Consider the following 19,740-nt stretch of genomic DNA (forward strand, 5'->3'; position numbering starts at 1 on the left):
TTTGAATCCTGACAAATAAGCTCACAGCTGAAAGGTCAACACAGTCATATTTCATCCTCTGGAGCTATTCTTAAGACATCTGCACAACAAAGCACTTCTTTTAGTACCTGACACTGGACCTAGCCAGCACAATCTCTCATTAAAAATGTCCCCAGTGGAAGAGTCTATTAAAAGGCATATGGATCAGCTATGGATTTACCAAATAAAATATTTTTGAAAGCATTAATGTAACGCTTTGGATTACGGCTCTCGACGCTGCCAATAAAACGTATATTTGCCCAATGACAAAATGCCTCATACTTTCCAAAAGAATAATAGCCCGGCTGTAAAGCGTGAGGTGTTGTCCAGCAGCCGGAGCACGGGGGTGGGAGCCAGGAACTCATGAATCTTAATCCTACCTCTAAACCCAATTCCCTCTGTGATCCTAAGCGAGTCGCTTAACCCGCTTCCCTCAGTTTCCCAGTCCAGAACTGGGATAATGCTACTTACTTATCAGACTTTCCTTCTGGGGATGTTTTGGAGATTAGTATTTGCAAAATGCTTTGAAGATGAAATCACTACGCCAAAGCCTGAAGTTGTCCACACTGGGCCAAGGGCTGCACTTAATAGCTATTCCTCACTCAGGCAAAACTTCCCTTGAAGTCTCCATCGGCTTTATTTGGGTAAGAACCACAGGATCAGGTCCTCTCACTTTACTGTCAAGGCCTTTAGTGATGTTGGTTTTATCTTCCATATTCTACTACATATTTAAAGAGTCTAGGATCCGTATTTTTGTAGGAAAATAATCTGAAGCACATATAAAAGGCAAGAGAAGCAGCAATGCTGTCAGGGAACTCATGGTGATAGTATATCAAACCAAAAAAAAAAAAATAGAAAGAGCAAAACAGACATGAGTTTGACAACGTGCTATGACAACAAGAGGGGAAAAAAAAAAACCCGGAAAGAATTTGGGGCTACAGAGGCTGAAGCATCAGATATAGAAGAGCGAGATAAGATAAATGTCCCAGCTACAGGGCTTTGTGCAACTGCAGCTGAACTGCTGCATTCAGGAACTGATTATCAAAAATCCAGGGACACACTGCAATTGCAGAGAGCAGTAATAAAAGCAATAACCAGCTGCAAACCAGAGAAATGGTCAAGGGTCTGGAAGTGCCAGTTTATGGAATACATAAAGAACTAGATACATATAATTTGCCAAAACTGGCAAGTACATGTTAGTATCTCAGATGTTTGAGGACTGTGAACACGAGGCAAGGCAAGGGACTGACTCAGTATTTATACAAGCAGTATTACTTGGAGCAAGAGGACAGAATTAAAGTGGAAAGTTCCTGAGCATGTGCTTTGTTATGGAAAACCATCCGAAGGAAAATAACAGCGGTCCCACCACCACTTGGGATTTCTAACACTAGAATAGCAAAAAAAAAAAAAAGGAAAATGTGATACATGACCTAATAGGTCTTTCTTGTCTTTAACTCCCCGTGATTTATCCCACAAGACTAGCAAAATGTACTCCAAAGCCCCATATGTGTGCATACATCTTCTGTTTGAGAATGCTGTATTGGTTTTAGCTCTCTGAATTCATAACAGCACAAAGCCCTATATAATATTTAGATTTTATTTCTGAAGATGTCCATAAATCAGCAGACAATAAAAGGGGAAAAAACACGCCGATGATATGATATCCTAGTATTTCCTAATATCCTTGACACAGCAAATCAACGGTTTGAGTGAACACAGACTACAAATGGAACAGCAATCAAACAGAAATGTTAATGCAAATCTCCTATGCACACTGACACAGTAACAAAAGCTATTCCATTTTGTCATGATCCAACCCTACCAGACGCTAATAAAAGTACACGCTCACGATTTGTAAATATGCCATGGGTGGGATTTTCCCCCTGCCACTTACACCAGCCACAGCCGCTCTGTGGACACACTGGAAAGCAGCTCCTGAAGGTGCCATTCCAATGTTCACGAGGAAGACGCATTTATTCATCTTTTATAGCCCCCAGTCCCTCACAGAGGCACACAGGCTCCCCTTACCTGAAGGGCTGGCTGTTTGTCATTCCTCTTCGGAGACTTTAATCCACTAACTTGTTGCTGCTGCTGCTGTTGCTGTTGCTGCTGCTGCTGTTGCAGGAGAAGCTGCCGTGCCACCTGGAGAGCCTGTGGGGAAAGAGGTTGGAACACTGAGTTTACAGCAAACAGGGCATGGGGAGCCACACACAGAGCACAGAATCAAGGCAATTCCTGGTCATAGGGTAGTGCTCCACTCCTGATGCACCTCCACTGAGGAAAGCAGTGGCTTCCACAAAAACAAGAACTCAGCACTTGCATGCAGTGTGGTGATATCCCACCACTGGATTTCTCATTTTGACTATGAAGAAAACCAGCAGCAGCTGATGTTCAAGTCCTGGGTGTGAACCTCAAGTAACTGCAGGAATACCGGAGGTGAGCTCCATACAGTTATTTTTGTCCCCTTGGAGCAGCCCACAGCCCTCATTGCTACTGGGCAGTCTCATGCCTTTCATGTGCCTCCTTTCCAGCAGGTCAGGTCGGGTTTACAGAAGAGGGCAGTCCTTTATCACTGTCTGCTCTCCTGCGCGCCAGAGAACATCAGGGAAGTTTCTGGAAGGTTATGATGGGAGGAAGAGGAGAGGCAGCAGCAGGTGGAGCCATGCTGAGTGTCAGAGGCACTGTGCTGAAGGCTGAGAAAGCTGCAAGGAGGTGGAGTGAATGCAAAGAAAAGCAGGGACAGCATCTCACCCCACCAAAATCCAGGACTTGGACTTCAATGATCCTTGTAGGTCCCTTCCCATATTCTCTGATCCTATGAAAATCACTGATGGCTTGTGACAGAGCTGTGGGGACTCAACGGGAGGGGGCAGAGCAGCAAAGGGACACTGTGACCTTACAGGATGGAGAGACAAAGGACATGACCTCAAAAGCATGAGCAGGCATGATGTGTGGGGGATTATTGCAAAATTTCATGCAAAGCAAAGGAAAAGCGTCCGTGGACATCAGAGCCTGCCGCTCTGCAAGGCCCGATTTCTTCATCAGGTAGAGAAAAGAAAGCAAGAGGAGACAAAACCCGAGGGAAAAGATGAAGAGCAAGTCCCTGCCCTGGCTCCCTCCCTGCTCCCCAGCCAGGGGATGCCAGGATGATCTCTGCAAGACAGACTGTGGCACAGCTGAGGCTCCGTTGGCGAGACCCCAGCCTGCTGCTCCCAGAGGATTCACCAGCACCGGACTCGGGCCTCCTTGGTCTCCTAGGAGACGTTCAGTACATGTGTAGGTGGAAAAGTGGGAAGGCTGAAGACTTCATTAATGTTAAACAAGAAAAATAGTCCCTTTGCAAGATGCCTACATGGAAGGAGGGGAAAAGCCTTCCCCACTCCTACTGTGTATGTTCTCTGAGTGATTTAATTAATACCTATTTAATTAAGGAGTCAGATACGGTTCGGGTTTCACTTGCTTCTCCAAGTTGCAGAGTGTTTAATCTCAGTGCAGAACTGCTGGGAAAGATTTGATACCAAGTACTGCAAACTCAGATCCAAACCCCCTAGTAAAAACTTGTTATTTTATGGCCTAGACCCATCTTTTTACTTTTGAAGAGACAGTGGTCATCTCAGCACATTGAAGAACCACCGCTGCTGGCCAGGGCAAGCAGGGAGGAGAAACCCTACTGCGCTCTGGCAACAAGCCCTCCTTCCAAATTTAATAACAAGCCTGCACCAGATCACAAAAACTCTGTAAGGCAGGGTGCGATTTCCAACAGAGCTTGGTGTGGTGAGGGTAATACCAGATTTTTGCATCTCAAGCTGGTCAGAGCTCAGTGCACCCATAACACCTCTAAAATGGTCCGTGTCCCTGTGAGAGGTGCAGGGAGCTGCTGGGCATGGACACACACCAGGGCAGGCCCATAAGGATCTGGGCTCACACACACACAACCACCCCACCACGGTGCAGCATCAAGAACCAGAAGACCCTCCAGCCTACCAACGAATACAATGGAACAAAGGAAACCTTTATGAAGAAAGTTCTAAGTATGGTTAAAAAAATGTTATTTTTTTTGAATTAGCTTATTTAGCTGTAAAAGCATCTTCAAGGGTGGGCAGAGGCAGCAGAAATAAAACCTACAAGACTTAAGGGGATGGGCAACAAATACTCACCTACTTAACAGGGGTGTTGTATGGCTTATTTAATTAATGAATACTTGTAAAGCACTCTGAGTTGCTCAGACAAGAAGCTCTATACAGTACAAGCGCAACATATTATTATATATTATTAAGACTGGCTCTGCAGAAGAATAATTCCAGGTAAATGTGCAATCAAATGATCATTTTAGTTCCCAGTAATTAGATTCAATAGGCCAAAAAAAACACAGAAGCCTTTCTTTAATCATACACTAAACAATCAGAACATCCCTAACCTTTCAAGCTACAGCCTTTTTGAATAAAACATCATCAACTTATAGATATTATTCCAAAAAGAACCAGTCACCATATGTGTTGTCTCTTTGAAATACAGTTGCTATAGCAGACCCTGCATGCATTTCATGTGATATGATCATATTCTATCCGTTCTGGCAGCTGAGAGGTTGCACAATTAAATTGGCTGCCAGAAATTTTTGAAGATTCCCAGAACAAGTAGCCATGCAAGAAATGCCTGCTCTCTACTCAAGCGGGCCACCAAGCTCTGTGCAGCTCATTGGGGTGGCTGCTGCCACCATAAGCCCTTATCATGCCTGACCCCAAACTGATGAGGATTTCTGTCCTCAGGGCCAGGCTTGCACTGGCAAAGCTCTGACAGAGCAAAGCCAGAGCTCTGTCCATGCTCCAGGCCCACCTGCACAGCATCCACATCCTGCACACCCACCCCTGTGAGGGTCTCCACTAGAGGTGACATCTGCAATAACTGCTTCATGTCCGCTTGTCACCTGTCCTGGCGCAGACCTGGTGGGACCAGTGATGGTGAGAGGGAGGGACCAGCACAGAGGGTGGAGCAAGGTGGGAAGGAAAGGATTTAAAACAATGAAAGTGGGCTGGAGGGAGCATCGTGGATACAAGGAGTCAGGATGGACAGGAACATCAGAGGGAGAAACAAGGCAGGTGCAGGTGAGATAGCAGCACACTGACATTGCAGAGGATTGGAGATTGAAATGGCATTTCCCATCTCTCCTCTCAAGATTTCGCTTTTTCACTTATACATAACTGACAGCAGTAAAAGCTGAGCATCGGATGAGCTCGGGTTTAAGATGTGGAAGGTTGTTTATAGCTCATATCTGGTTCTTACTGAACATCTGCATCAAGTAGCTACTGTGTCCTTGGTGAACCCAGGGATCCCACATCCCTCTTCCTTTCTACGTTTTCCTGCTCAGCCTTTTCTTCCTCCTACCTCAGAGCAAGAACTGCCGCTGCACTTCCAAGAATCATCTAGCACTGCTACACAGGATGTGCAAAAGAAAGATGGTCCGGGAAGCACCATCCCTCTTTCCTCTTATCCGCAAAACATTTCAAGCCCATTTGGAGTGCCTTCACGGAATTAATTTGCTGATGTTTCAAGCCCCGTGGACACCTGCCCTCATTACGCCGGCACATCCCGTATAATCCAAGCCAACGAGCGTCGCACCTCTACCCCCTTCCCTGGTTCCAGGCAGTACCACTCCCGCCCGGACCTCATCGCTGGATGCCGGCGTGGGAGCCCTGCTGAGGCTGCCGGTGCTGCACAGTGCTCAAACGAGGAGAGACAGGGAAATTAATTTGAGTGAAGTCAGTCCCACAACCTTCATCAGCACGGAGATTCGCAAGCAGGCCTGTACATTAATAAAGCTTCCTGTGGGAGTAGATGTTGCCTTTGATTTGCATGTGAATTCAATGCTAGTGAGAAGTGCCAGACTGTCAGACATGGAGACCAAAGTCTCTTATCTTTCCAAAAGCTTCTGTAGCAGTTTCCCCACATTTCCTTAATCATCTGCCTTGTCCTCAACTTACTGAACAGGCAGTAGAGAGTAAAGCTGGACTCGGTTCAACTCCTGCTGCTGCCAAGTCCTGAAACAAGGGTGCCAGGACTGTTTACTGCTAGCCAACAGCTCTGCTAATGTGGCCCTCTCCTCACGAGCAGGTGCTCTGACATCTCCAAGCTCTTTTCACACATTCCTCCCCACTGCCGTAGTTACATCCTAAATCTCCACCACGTGCTTGCAAGTGAACAATTGCCAGAGGCCGTGAAAAAACAGCTCATGTTTGTGCGTCCAGACAGCTGCCTGTTCCTTCACGGGACAGGCAAGAGATGCCAAGAGCCCCTGAAACCACTGAGGTGCTTCACACATTTGGGTCCATGATTATCAGCAGCCACATTATCTGCGCTGCTCAAAGAGTCTGCAAGCCTGGACAAAGCTACTTGGGGCACCCAGAGGCCCAGACACCAATCCTGGCCTCCTGCACTAATCACAGAGCATTGGCAACCATCCTCCTCTCTGCACTGCAAAAGAAAGACAAAATCTTCCCACTTACCGGAAAAAAGAGAAAGAATCCCCTAGCAAGTGCATCTTCTGAGTGCCACCATTTTTGGTCACTATAAATGTGGATTCTGAAGGACAACATCAAGAAAAGGCTCACTACCAACCAAGTCACCCTATGCCTAAATGCAAGATCCAGTAAATAAACTCCCAAGATATTTTCTTATCCATTAGGAAATCACCCAGAGATAAGGAAATTTTTCTGGCGTAAAACAGAGACCAGCAAAAAGGCAACTGAAACGCTGCACTTTAAAGACATTGCACAAACTTGGGATGGTATTTGAGAGTCAACACTGGGTGACACCTAACCCAGGAAAAATGTTAACAGCACATTAACTGTGAGATGAATCAAGCCTGTTTCATTCACAGAGCAAGTGGGAAGCCCCACTGAAAATCCCTCTCTCTCTGCTTAGGGAAGTGGCAACTCTTTAGTATTTCCCAACTAGTTAAGCACCAGGAGGGGGGGAAAAAGTACACATTTGAGATGACCAAGACAATTTTATTGCAAGACAGACGGAACGTGACTTGTTTGCCCAGCTGTTGTTTGCCCGGAATACTGGGCAGTGTTATCACCCCCGTTACTGTTGTAATTCGGCATTTTCACGCAAGCTCGACCTTTCAGTTTCATCATCCTCTTTGGGCAAGTTCTGCTGAAAAATGCAGCCCTGCCTCTGACTTCATGTGGCCAAAAACTCCCGATTCGGGAAGGGGGCTGGGGAAGGGAAATACACTGGAAAAAGAGGGTAGAACTTTAAAAATAGAAATGCTGCTTAAATGCCATATACTTGCTAACAGTGTCAGTACATAAGGAAAACAGTAACAGGATCCAGTCGCATGGAGCCTCTTGCTAACTTGTTCCACCACTGCAGCCAGTACAAGGCAGCGACTCTCCAACTTTTTTCCATCGGTCTATTTCTATTGAAGAAAAAGAGCTCCAGCTCCTCCCTTCCCATCTGCTCCAACTGATATTAATATCAATCAGTTATTAATGAAATATGATGACTTACAGCTATAACAGGCCTGGCTCTAACACCAGAAGAAGCTTGTTTCCATACCTGAGGTTTATAAGGCATGGGAAGACTGATCCAGGGAACTGCAGGAGGTATGGAAAGGTATGTACATTGGAGGGTGGAGAGATGAGCAACAGCCATGAGGATGCAAAAGAAACGGGCGTCCTGTCTGACTGCCAATTTCCAGGGCAGTTGTGCACTAACTGGCTGCCTCTGAAATGGAAAGCATGCACACAGAAGTTGCAAGGAGGGAACAAACCAAAATCCTACGTGTTTTTACAGATTCCTAAGGATTTGGGGCCTTTCCAGGTGGACAAAGCTGCTTATCAGGAAGGCAACTTGAGAAAGGAGGAAGGAAGTGTTCCCAGAAATCAGAGATGGTCCTGCTGCCATCTGAACTGTCCAAGCAGTAAATCAGGAAAGTTACTTGCCAGCCAACATCATCATCTGTCCGTTATTTCAGTTATGGTCATTAAAAAGCAAAATACAACACAACAAGCAGAGAGAAATGAGAAGGAAGATATTTTAAGGGCAAAATCTACCCCTGGAGCAAACATAACACTACCCCGGTCCCAGACTCCAGAAGCAGGACCTTCTGTGTTAACCTCTGATAGCCATGCCCTTACAAGCTAACCCTGCTGCTCAGCTTTCCCCACTGAGGTTTGGGAAAGCATGGCTTTGCAGCAGCAGGCATGCAGTTCTCTCACCATCTATTTCTCCCCAAGTTTCCGGATGGATTTAGGCACTGAGGGACCACCCGGCCGGCAGCTACAGGCGCCTCTCCCAGCGGAGCATGGCCCACCTCCCAGAAGGGCTTCTTGCTTCCATTTAGTCTCGCAAGGCAAGTACCTTTGTTTCTCCTGGGTGGGACGAGGGGGAATTTAGACTCAGCCAGCAATCTCTCTTCTTTCTCAGTTCCCATCTGTCCTCACACCCCACTCCACTCCACAGCTGCTCCCAGCAGAGCGGCAAGATGCAGCTCTCAAGCTCGGAAGCCTGGATGCACCCGAGCTTCAGAGCTGCTTCATGTCTCTCCCACTCTTGCCTCCTCTACCTCCTCTCCTGCGACACTCTCTTCTCCTGGAGCAGCAGATGTAGAGGAGCAGAGGTAGGAGGCAGACACATGGAAGGGGAGCCCTGCTGCAGCTCTCCTCCGGCAGGCTCAGGAGCCGTTCAACGTGTGGAAACCAGCGAGGAGCGGAGCAGTATGCAAAAGGGAAAAAAATAAAAAATAGTGCAAAGCAACAGCAGTGGGTAGTGCTGTTCCTCTGGGAGGAACAGAACAGGGGGAGGTGAGATGAACCAACTAGAGAGAATAGGAAAAGAACCAAAATGAAGAGGAGGAATAAAATGTAGAAGATGCAAAAGAGAGAAGCAGATGTTCTTGCAGCACTTTTTCCCTCTGACATTCGTGCCCAGCTCTTCCATCTTCCTCCAGAACTGGGAAATGAGCTGCTATGTGCTCCCTCCCTATTCCCACCCTGCTGACCCTATGTGCCACACACAAAACGAGACAAAGCCAAGAGCCCCAACACTGCTCCCAGCACCGCAGCAGGGAAGCCTGAGGAGAGCTACAGGCAGGACGAGGGGCTCTGCTATGGGGCACAGGTAGGATGCAACGTAACCTGGTGAGCCATCCCTGCTGTCCAGCCTTCTCAACAGCCTTGGATTCAAAAAATCCCCATCCCAATCTCATCCTCTATTTCCTTGTTTCCTTAAATAATTCTTATCCAGCTACTCTGTACCCAATGCCACAGGTGCTGCAGAGGGATGCTGTGAGCCCGGGGAGATGCTGCTGGTACCCAGTGCCTCGCTCAGCTGCAGCTCCTCTGCAAGGCTGGCTCCCTCCAAGGGCTACCAGCCAGCTCATCAAGGAGGGGAGCTTCAACAGCAATCTTTCACTCCATAAAATGATCAGCTGGCCCTGAAGGCTTTGGTCAGACACAGCAGACTGGTCTGGCCAAGTGACTAATGGGTGATTCCCATGCTGGAAAAAGAGAAGGGACCTGGAGGTCCGCATGTACAAACCTCGGCTCACATCCTGTCCCTGATGTGATGGGGGCAGGCCTGGAGCAAGGGAGCTGGCAATGTGCCTCAAACTGAAGCATCTCCTAGAATAGTTTAGTCATAAGGAAAGAAGACGAGTCTTTATTTTTCTTCCAGCACACTTAGTTTCTTTCCTCTGGAGTAGATTCTGGCTACCAGTTGAGGAGATTCCCTCCAGAAAAAGGCACTGGAAACAAAAACCCTTTCTTCCAAACCCACAGGGTGGAGCTGCCTGTGCCCCAGCACTGCTGCACTTAGTCCTCCTGGGCACTGAGGTTACTCCTGCTGGTGGGAGGAAGATGCTCCTGCCCTGCCATCCCACAGCCCATCCCATGGCTGGCAAGACCCCTGCCTGCTATCCCAGCTCTACAGCAGCAAGGACCCAGCCCCACACAGGGGAACAACAGAGTTTGCCTCCAAAACAATCATTTCCATTTTGTAATTTATTCAAGAACTCCACTAACTTCGGGGAAAAGGTGGGGGAGGTATTTTCTTCAATACTCAGACACTACAGGGATGAAGGGGGCAGCCAGCAAGGAGCAGCAGGGCAAGAGATCAACTTCAGCCAACACCAGGAACCTGAGAACCCCAAACCAGCCACAATGGGAACAATGGCTACAAAAATCCCTTTTTTGAGGCACAAATGAAATCCTCAGGCGGTTACACTGTAAAAACACCTTCTGTCCCCTCTTTTAAAGAGTCACAGTCAGGACTCATCAAAGCCACTTAAAAAGCATCTGGCAAAAAGTTCCCAAACATTAAAAATGGTTCTCTTTATTTTGGCATGCCAAGACTCACAGCATGTAGCGGTCTGTACCAGCAAGAAAGGAGGGATGGGCCAACACATCCTGGTAAAATGAGAAAGGATACAAATCTTGGCTCCCTGCGCAAACTGAACCAGAACTGAACTGTGTCTGAGTGATGAAAAAAATCTTATGGGATTTCCAGCTCGTTTCTGTAGGCTCGAGATCAGATTCTGAACTACTGTGTTTATCCAGAAGTGAACCAGACCTTTGAATATTTGGAGGACTATTCACTGCTGAGCCGCGTTTTTCTTGGATGTCAAAAGCACGGGAAGTTCTCATATTTTTTAACAGAGAAGAGAAGAGGGATAAGGTGGGGGGGAGAAGGAAGAGGGCCTTTTTGTTGCTACAACATAAATAGTATATTGCATACAGCTGCTTGCGCGCTTCCCTGTGTGGTCAACAAAACAGGGAACATATTTTAAGCTTGTTTTCCAAAACACTGCATGACAAACTTGTACTCAGAGGCCCATGAAATGCAGCCCCTGACTGGGGACATCTCACCACGCTCCATCGGACACTCACTGCTGTTGGATGAATGAGGGAAGCAAAACATTGGGACAGCCCAAAACATAGCAAATGAATGCTGCAGATCACATCTCAACTTCTATGGCACAGTCTAATTTAGAAAAGCTTCTAAAAACCTTAATTTTAACAGATTCTGGTAAAACAAAAATAGGTGAGGTTCAGATGGAGGCGACAAAAATGATTAGAGGCCTCGGCAGATACGAGGCAAGATTGATAAGGGTGGGAGTGTTTAGTTTAGCAAGAGATGAGTAAGAGGGGAGATGATAAAAGTACACAAATTGTGACTCGGCCTGAGAAGGTACATCTGGTGCTTTTGCCCTTTCTCATAACGCAAGAGAAAGGGGACATTGAATGAAGTCAGGAAGCAACAAACAACAAAAAAAATTAAACCAGATAAAGGGATTTTTTTTTCTTTCTTAATACACAACTCATAATTACGCCTAGAACTTACTGTCACAAGATATCACCAGTGCCAAGAGCATGGGTAGGATGAAAGAAAAGATTAGACACTTGCGCAGATAGTAATGAGAACATTTACAGCTACCTTTGGAAAGATAAAAACAGAAACCAAGGTACAAATGTTTATGCTTCAGGGCACGAGCCAACCTTTAATTGCTGGAGGCTGGGAGGAAGCTTTCCCCATGGATAGGTTCTCTAACTGTCCTTCATGGGTGCCTGCCCAAGGACTTCAGCCAGGGTTGGAGATCCCCTGCCCAACAGGATGCAATTGCTGCTACCCCTCTGTCTTCTTGGGTACCTTCATCCTGCACTGCTGATCCCAAAGCCCATTCCTCAGCCTGTCCCGAGCCTCCTCAACCCTCAGGGAGCTGTTGGGCAAGGGGGGCCAGCCACGTCCCCCATCCCAGCCCCTGCCCATGTCACCTGGCCCCAAGCTGCTCAGTTCCTCTTCTTCTTCACATCACATTGAAGTTTCAGGTCCTTATTTTGCCAGCTCTTCCTCTGCCTACTATTTCGACTGCCACTTTTCCTCCCTCAAACCTAAACCCACAGCTTCAGTCCTTGCCATCCATCTGGGCTCTCCATGGAGCACTGACCCCCTGGAGCCAGGGGAGAGAAGCAACCACATCCACCTCCTCCTCCCCTGACCCACCAGCGATGGGGGGTTTCTGCGACGGAAGTTGCGACTGAACGCAACTTCAAGATGTCAGGCAAATTTTCCTTTCTTTTGATCTGAAGCCATTCCTCAGAGGAAACCTACATCCCTGAGGAGGAGGAGGAGGAGGAGGAGGACCCTCCTGCCGATCCAGCACCTGCGGGGCAGCGGCAGTCAGGCGCTATTACGGACCGCGGAGCTCATCAACGCGCTGGAACTGACATGCGATTCGGGGAGACAAAGAGAGATTCTGAAAGCAAGTCAGTCTATTAAATTTATACCTACCTGCACAACGTGAAACAAACCACATCTCGGTTTCCTTTCATGTGCATGACAGTCTTAACTTGTTTCTTTTAATCCCATAAAAGCAGCTAAAGCATGCAACATGCTTCCCGGAGATGAGGCAAACCTGTATTTTGCTTCCTGACAGTGATTTAGTTTATAGGGTGGGTTTTTTTTCAGGGAAGATAATGAGCATTGTCCTAAGCCGGTATTATAAAGGAAATACAACACTCTACATGCTAGACACCTGGCATTTAAAGAAGAATCCCATAAATTGACACTGTCTGTAACGGACCAAACACAGCTGCAAACCCTCGCGCTGCACAGACACCAGTACTGGAGGCAGGAAGATCCCAGCAGCACTCGCCAAGGTTTTCTTTGGAAGTCAGCACCCTTCTGAAAATTCAAAGTGCCTCTCATTTAGTCAGTCACACCCCAAGCAGGACCCGGGAGATGACCAGGGCTGTATGACTATGTAATAAATCCAGCAAATCCAAAGGGGAGAAGCAGTAATCCATGGAAACGTTCCACACAAGAGGGGGGCTTAAGTGCTTTTAATTCCCAGCTGCAAACCCAACAAGCTGCTAGAAGGCGGAGACCACTGAGCACAAGGGGTTAATGGCCTTGCTAAAGAAAATGATACACATAATTTCCTTTTATCATAAAACAATACGTTTATTATTTTCTGTATATCTGTTAAAGGGCACGGCCTTCTGAGTGGAAAACAAAACACAGCTTGGTCACATGTTTATTTGCTTCAGCTACTCCCTTTCCCTTCTGATAAATAATCAAACATGCCATCCAGAAAAAACAAAACCAGTGAGCTGGGAAATTTGATGGTCATCAAATAGACTAAGATACCAAGAAAAGCAGCCCACTGTTCCCACAGAGAGTTTTCTGCCCCACACCTACACTAACATCTGAGTAAATAACTTCAGTCACTCTTTCCATTTTCCCCATGCAATTACTCCTACTGTTAAACAAATTGTCCTTAAGGCAGTTGCAAACACCATTTTTTTTTCTGCAAAGTAGAACAACTTCTGAACATTAAAAAGCCAGACTAGCAATATATTTTCAAAATATGTTTGTTGTACTTGCGGTTTGGCTGAACACACAGCTTGATTTCTCTCTCTCTCTCTTGCTCTCTCTTCTAGGAAGATGGGGGTTTACGGTTTAAAATTTTAAAGTGCATTTGGATCTCAGAGAGGCAGGAAAAGCCTCGAGGAGGATGGGTTTTCTCCATAGGGCAGGCAGCATATTTTCCATTTTCTCTTATGTTTCACACTGTACGAGCACCACGAATGCTTGCCAAAAAAAAGTTACCTGCTATGTCAGTGGACTTTTGAGGGGGAGAAACCACTGAGAAATATCAAGCAGTTTTTTAAGTCACTTGAACAGAGAGGAAAAAATCCAGCATCTGTGTTGCGACACGGATTACCCAGAGGATCCACACTATCTTCCAACAACCCCTGAAGACCGTTCATACAACAATCATTAATACTGAAAAACTGCAGAGAAAATCCTTCACGTGAGAAGTTAACAACCATTACCCGGCATGAGCACGCTTTCCCTTTCCTTTTGTAGTACCACAGGTCTAAACAATAGTCATATGAATGAGATAATAGCCATGCTTGTCTCAGCAGCCTGATTTTTATTAGCATGAAATTGGTACAAATATTAGCGAGGCTGGTTCGCACACAGTGCCAGAGCCACGATGCAAACAATTTGCAGAAAACAAAAACGCGACTCAGTGGGCTTGCGCCGCTTGTGCTGCCCAGAACAGCAGCCACGTTTCCCTTTTTGAGGGGGGGGTTGTTGTTTAAGTTATTCTGGCACTTGTGCAAGTGCGAGGAGAAGCCGCAGCACCGGCCAGGCAGCAGGGACAGTGACACATGGCTGCTCCCGCGACACCGCAAGGCGATGGGCACCCCAAAAGAGGACTTGGTCCTCTCCATGGTTCTCCGAAGCCACGCCAAAAAAACCCACCCTTGTCAACAGCGCAGTAAATAACCTGAACCAGCTTCTTTAGCTGTAAACCAACGCAACTCCCCTCTACAAGCTGCCTGCGCAAGGCAGCGTGTTAAAAGTTCAGCCCTGCCTGCACGCTCCTTTCCTCTGAGCGCTCGCAGAGAAAATGAAGAGTTTAACAGAGTGAGCTCTTACTGTCTGCCTTTAGATTTCCGTCTTCGCGCTGGAGATGTGTTTCTGGCTGTTTCTGTGAAGCGGGGGCTGAAGAATGGTAAAAAGATGTTTGAATAAACAGGAAGTGCTGTGCAGCCGGAGTGCAGGCTGGAGGGAGACGCTGGAGCACTGCCCTTCGCGGCAGCCACCGGGCTCTGCCTCCACAGTAGCAACCTCTGCTTTTACTAAATGACAAAGAAACCGCAAAGCATTCCTTCCCTAATTCTTCCCTTGCAAAGTGGTGAGATCGGCTAGACCTCACAGGTAATCTCAAAGTTGGGCTCAGCACTACACCAGGCACAAAAATCTAGTGATTCTGCGTTATTAAATCCCCCCCCATCCCTAAGCAGAAACATGCAGAACTAATTATGTCCCCAACCAGACCAAACAGCAGCAAGAAGCACACCTCACTTTTGTGCCTAGGCAAATTCGGATTTGCACGTTAAGTCCAGCCAAGCTTGACGTTCCTACCCTTGACAGTGCTGTGACTTGCTCTGAAAACCAGCTCAGGAGGCTGGCCGGGCTGCAGAGCTGTTTTCTCTAACTGCGTGAACTGAAATATAAACAACCACCCAAAAATACAACTTGTCTCGGGCGCAGGGACTTGCATCCAGCATCTCCAAAAGCGTGAGTTCAGCATTCAGGCAGATGCTACCCCTCCTTCGTCGTCTCCTTCCCCTCCCTAAAACAAACTACCTATTTAACTCAAGATGACTAACTAACCGTCTCCCCACCCAATTATCAAAGCCCTGTCTGCTGTCATATTGGTGACATGACACAGATATTGTCAAGAAAAAGTAAACTGGGGCTGGCACTCAAAGGCAGCTCGTGAAGAGATGAGCAGTCGAACAGCCATATTCAATAAAAAAGAGGAACAGGATTCCTTTAGAAAATGTATTGCTGTTGTGGCAACGTGCTGCTGCCACTGAAGGGACTGATTTGTTATTTAGCATCTAGTCTTGGACTGTCTGTCATTCTGGGTGCTAATGCTCTGCTAAAATAACTCATTGGGAGCTGTCAGTGGGATGTTTACATAGGCCCCCAATCTTTTCTTCATACAAGGAAATTTTTTACTGGAATTCATCTTCTTTTGATCTCACATTCAAAGCAACAGCAGCTTGATAGACATGCAAGTCTGAAAGCAAATCCAGACGCTGAAGATAAACCGCCAGAGTATGACAGGCAGGAGCATCTAAAGCTTATAAAAATGAAGAGAACAGCATGTCGTCTGAGTATTACAATAGCAGAAATCAAGAGACATATTAGGTGGAACTGATCAGCCACAAAAACAGTTCAAAAGGCAGATCATAGAAACAGAAGACTAAGCTAGAAAAAAAATAAAATTGGAAAGATCTGCTTTACAGAGGCATCACCTCCTTTCTGAGCGTTTCCGCTCCAGCATGTAAACTTAAGGGGAAAAAAAGAGCAGGGCTCGTGCCGTCTCTACTAACTCAGCAGTTCTTAGCTTCAACTCACCAATTAATTTGCCAAGTACACATTTCAATTATGTGTTATTGAAACTGAAATAAAAATAGGACACTGTGCCACTTGTGCCTACAGCCCAGCCCTCCCCAACATCACAGGCATGGGGAATCAGCGCCTCTTCATTAGGGAACGGGGGAATCACATCCCCCTGCAAGGCACAAGAGGGGCCCTGGCCTCAATCCCTGCGACCATTTTAGCTTGTTCATCTATCAAAGGGCTGAATCTTGGGATGCTCCTGAGCTCTGCCTCTGCCACTGGTGCAGAAATATTAGTTCAGAAGGTAATTTTATTTAAATTGAATTACGTGTGCCACGGAGTCCACAGCTATGTTTCAAAGGCGATGCTTGCCGGGAAACAATTGCTGGAACTTTCTCTAGAAACCCATACATTTTTAATTTTTCTTCCCCAAATAAGCTTCTTATTCTAATTGAACTCAGCAAATATAATGAAAAAGTAATTCTCAAACAATTTTGTACTTAGAGCTGTTTGTTAACAAACACTGAACGAGCAGCAGTGTTAGGTTAAAGGGCAGCAGGATTCCACATTATAATTTAGCCTGCGGTTATTTCTGATTAAGAACACCCTCCGGGACAGCAAAGCAAGATCTTCCTCTGCAGCAGGCATAGCTTTTAAAATTAGCCTCTTCTCAATAATAAAACCAACAGGAAAACTGTGGATTTAAAACTGTATTAACCAATTTGAAGTGGTGCAATCAGTTTATGTCTCGCTTTCTGCAAACCACCGTTCCCTGCCTTAGTCAAGTTTCAAATGTAAAAATGCTGCCTGGATTCTGAAACTGTTGTAAGAAAGTCACCTTCTGTCATGCTTATGTAGCTATCTAATGTGCTAAAGGCTGATTATTTATCTTTAAACTGTACTAGTTTAATCTTTTAAGGTCACCACTAATCTGCTCCAACCTTTTAAAAAATAGCAGCTTTCAAGACTTACTGCTGGAATCACTAAACTCTGCGCTGAATGTCATTGTAAGGGATACACTAGCCAGAGTGAGTGTAGTTTTACAATGTAAACACCAAATATAAATCCCCACCTAAATGAGAAGAAAAACATGATCTCCATGCCAGGAGAAATATCAGTAAATAAGACCAACACAGTATTATTTCACTCAAATATCGTTCCAAATCATGTTGCTATTTTTCTCTCCTCCTCCTCCCTTCCCAGTGCAAAACTTGGGTATAATTTAAAGGATCATTAGGTGCTTTTTCTTTATCTTTTCCCTTTCTCAGCAGCAACTTTGCATGCCTGCTGCGAAGCCTCCTGACCGCATTTGGAAGTCGTTGTAAGTCCAAAACCCCCTCGCAGGTTATTCCTGTGCATGTGCTGCACAGCGGCCCTTTATACTCCTCTTTTTCCTTTTCCCCTAGACTTCTTCTGGACTTGAATGTCACAGTAGACCTTGAATGTGAAATGGCTTCAAGCTAATTGCTTTAATTGCTTGAAGATGTGCAGGCAGGTGAAACCTGATCCCCTTGGCCATTGTAGAGACCAGGAACAACACAGGAATGTTTACATAGTGGTTTGAGTTTAATAGACAGTAGAGCTGAGTTTCAGACAGCTAGCAAAAACACAGCTAATAGGTGACCTCTTAATGTAGTCCTCCTTTTTAAAAACAAAATACAATTTCGTTTTATACAAGGCAGTGTCCCTAAATGCCAAGGTTATCTGCTTGACTTTTTGAGTGAGCATGCACTGCGTTGCACCTGACATTTATGCCAGAAACTCTATCCTGAATGCACTTCCCTCTACCTTAAAACAAAAAGCACTTTATGTGTCAGTCACCTTACAAACAGATTAGAGCTGGATGGGGTTTCCTCATAAGTGCAGTCATTTTAATTTAAAATTGAGTGTTTTTCACCACTGTCATACGCCTTTCCCCTCATCCCCTGGGCACTCCTACCCTCTGGTGGGCACCGGCACAAGCCCTTGCTGGGGTCTTCTGGAAAGGCCAAGTACGACTTTCACTGTTTTTCCAGAGCTTCCAGTACATTTGCACCACAATGTGAAGATACTGACTGGCTGTGAAGTGCTTTTTCTAAGGCGCATTGGTTTCACACACGGCACAAATTCAGCAGCTCTTCCTCAGGCAAAACTCCTCCTGACTGAGAATTGCAGCATTTGGGGTCACTGACGATCAGGTTTGCTTTCCAAGAATCATGAGGTAAGTAAAACACACTTGCAACCAGCCAAAGAACGGCAAGCAGGTACAGCACAAGTGTAGAAAGCAAAGACTGAATTTGGCAGCAGTGGTAGCATAAAGGTATTTACTGTAGGTCTAGTCCAAAAGACAAACACCGAGAATAGGTAATACCTAATAGTCACTTTCCTGGCACAGGCACTTCGAGTTTTGTTGCCAGTCCCAAAATACTGTTAAAACCACTTGTATTGAGTGAATATCAGCAGAGAAATGACATGTATTACATCCCAGATAAGGAGGAATAAATGAAATAGCATTTACAGAGGAAGGAAAAAGAGAAGGCAATCTGAGGATTGCCTGGAAAAAGCACAAACACATCGAGGCAGAGGAGGGGAGGCCAAACTACCGTGCATTTCGTACCAACAAGAAAGGAAAACAATCCCCAAGCCCACAGTCCTGCGAATAAAGGGCATTTTCAGTCTGATCTTGGCAATTCTGCTCAGAAAGTTTCAAATTCTCTAGTACCTTATGCTGGAACTACCAACCCCCTGGGCAGAAGCAAACAGAAGCAGGAGGAACAGAGTGGCTGGGGATCCAGCCACTCTGGATGCAGTCGTGGCTCCCAGGAAGACAATAGATGCTGGCTCTGTGCTCTACCTTGCCTGTTATTCCCAATCCTCTGAAGCAAATGAGTAACTGATCTTAAATAATACAGAACAAAGGGAACAATAGGAACTGGAAAGCAAGCTGGGATACTTGGGAACATGCCTCTTTCTTTTGAGAGAGAATCTTGCCAGCACACGCGCACGCACTGAGTTACAGAATCATAGAGGTTGTTGTCCCGTGACCCCCCACATCACCTCCAAAAAGCTCAAATTCCAGCCACTGTGGGATTTTAATATATTTTTTCGGTACGCCCCCCAAAAGATTAAAAAAAAAAAAAAGAGAAAGTTCAGAATAGGGAAAAAAAAAAAAAAAGCCAGTGTCAATTTAAAGATTTAGTATAAACTAGTCCAAGCCTGTGGGAGGAACGCTAAGTGGAAAAAGTAAACACGGTCCCCCCAAGAAGTTCCCCTGGAAGCCGAGCAGGCAGCCAGTGCCTGGTACCCGCTGCCCCGCGCCCGGGGAGGTCAGCCCAGCTATGCTAAACTGACAGGTTCAGTTTACAGCAGGCCAGCACTTTGTTTGGATATACTGGCCTTGCTCACCGCCAGCTTAACAACAGATGGCTCGAAAACTTTCATTATGTTGCAGAGGGCTGAACTGCAAACAATCGGGAAAACTGTGAAAAGTTTAACTCTCTGCGAGCCGAGCGGGGAAGCGCTGCCCTCGCCAGCCGGCTGCTCCTCCCGCCCCGGCCATGGGCGCCTTTAAATTAATTAAAGCAGGATGGGATGATTAATCATACCTGCACACGGTCCTGGGGATGCCTGGGAAAAAGAATTTGCGATTTGACAAGGTCATTTCAATAAAAGTAGCATTCCAGGAGAAAATGGACTTTGACGGATTGCAAAGCTGATTTTAAACCTTCCTCAAGCCTCTGGCTTCAGGAAAGTTATAGAAAGTTTCCGCAATAATCCTCCAATTGGGGTTTTATCGGGAGCTTTCAGATGGGT

The 19,740-nt window shown here is 46.2% G+C and overlaps 1 protein-coding gene across 29 annotated transcripts in view; it reads right to left on the reverse strand.

Moving 5' to 3' along the window:
- The window catches only part of FOXP1 (forkhead box P1), a 345,834-nt gene that overhangs the window by 107,971 nt on the left and 218,123 nt on the right, over positions 1–19,740 (reverse strand). For 27 of the 29 annotated variants that reach the window (XM_027700840.1, XM_027700836.1, XM_027700839.1 and 24 more), the window contains one exon: positions 2,047–2,169. In XM_027700840.1, coding sequence (XP_027556641.1) covers positions 2,047–2,169 — 123 coding nt within the window. Of the gene's footprint in view, positions 1–2,046; positions 2,170–8,382; positions 8,401–14,469; positions 14,854–19,740 lie in introns of those variants that run through there. The other 2 variants (XM_027700841.1, XM_027700843.1) reach the window with 2 other exon arrangements.

Source organism: Neopelma chrysocephalum, unplaced genomic scaffold (genome assembly GCF_003984885.1).
Source record: "Neopelma chrysocephalum unplaced genomic scaffold, ASM398488v2 Primary Assembly neopelma1_147, whole genome shotgun sequence".
NCBI classification, from domain to species: domain Eukaryota; kingdom Metazoa; phylum Chordata; class Aves; order Passeriformes; family Pipridae; genus Neopelma; species Neopelma chrysocephalum.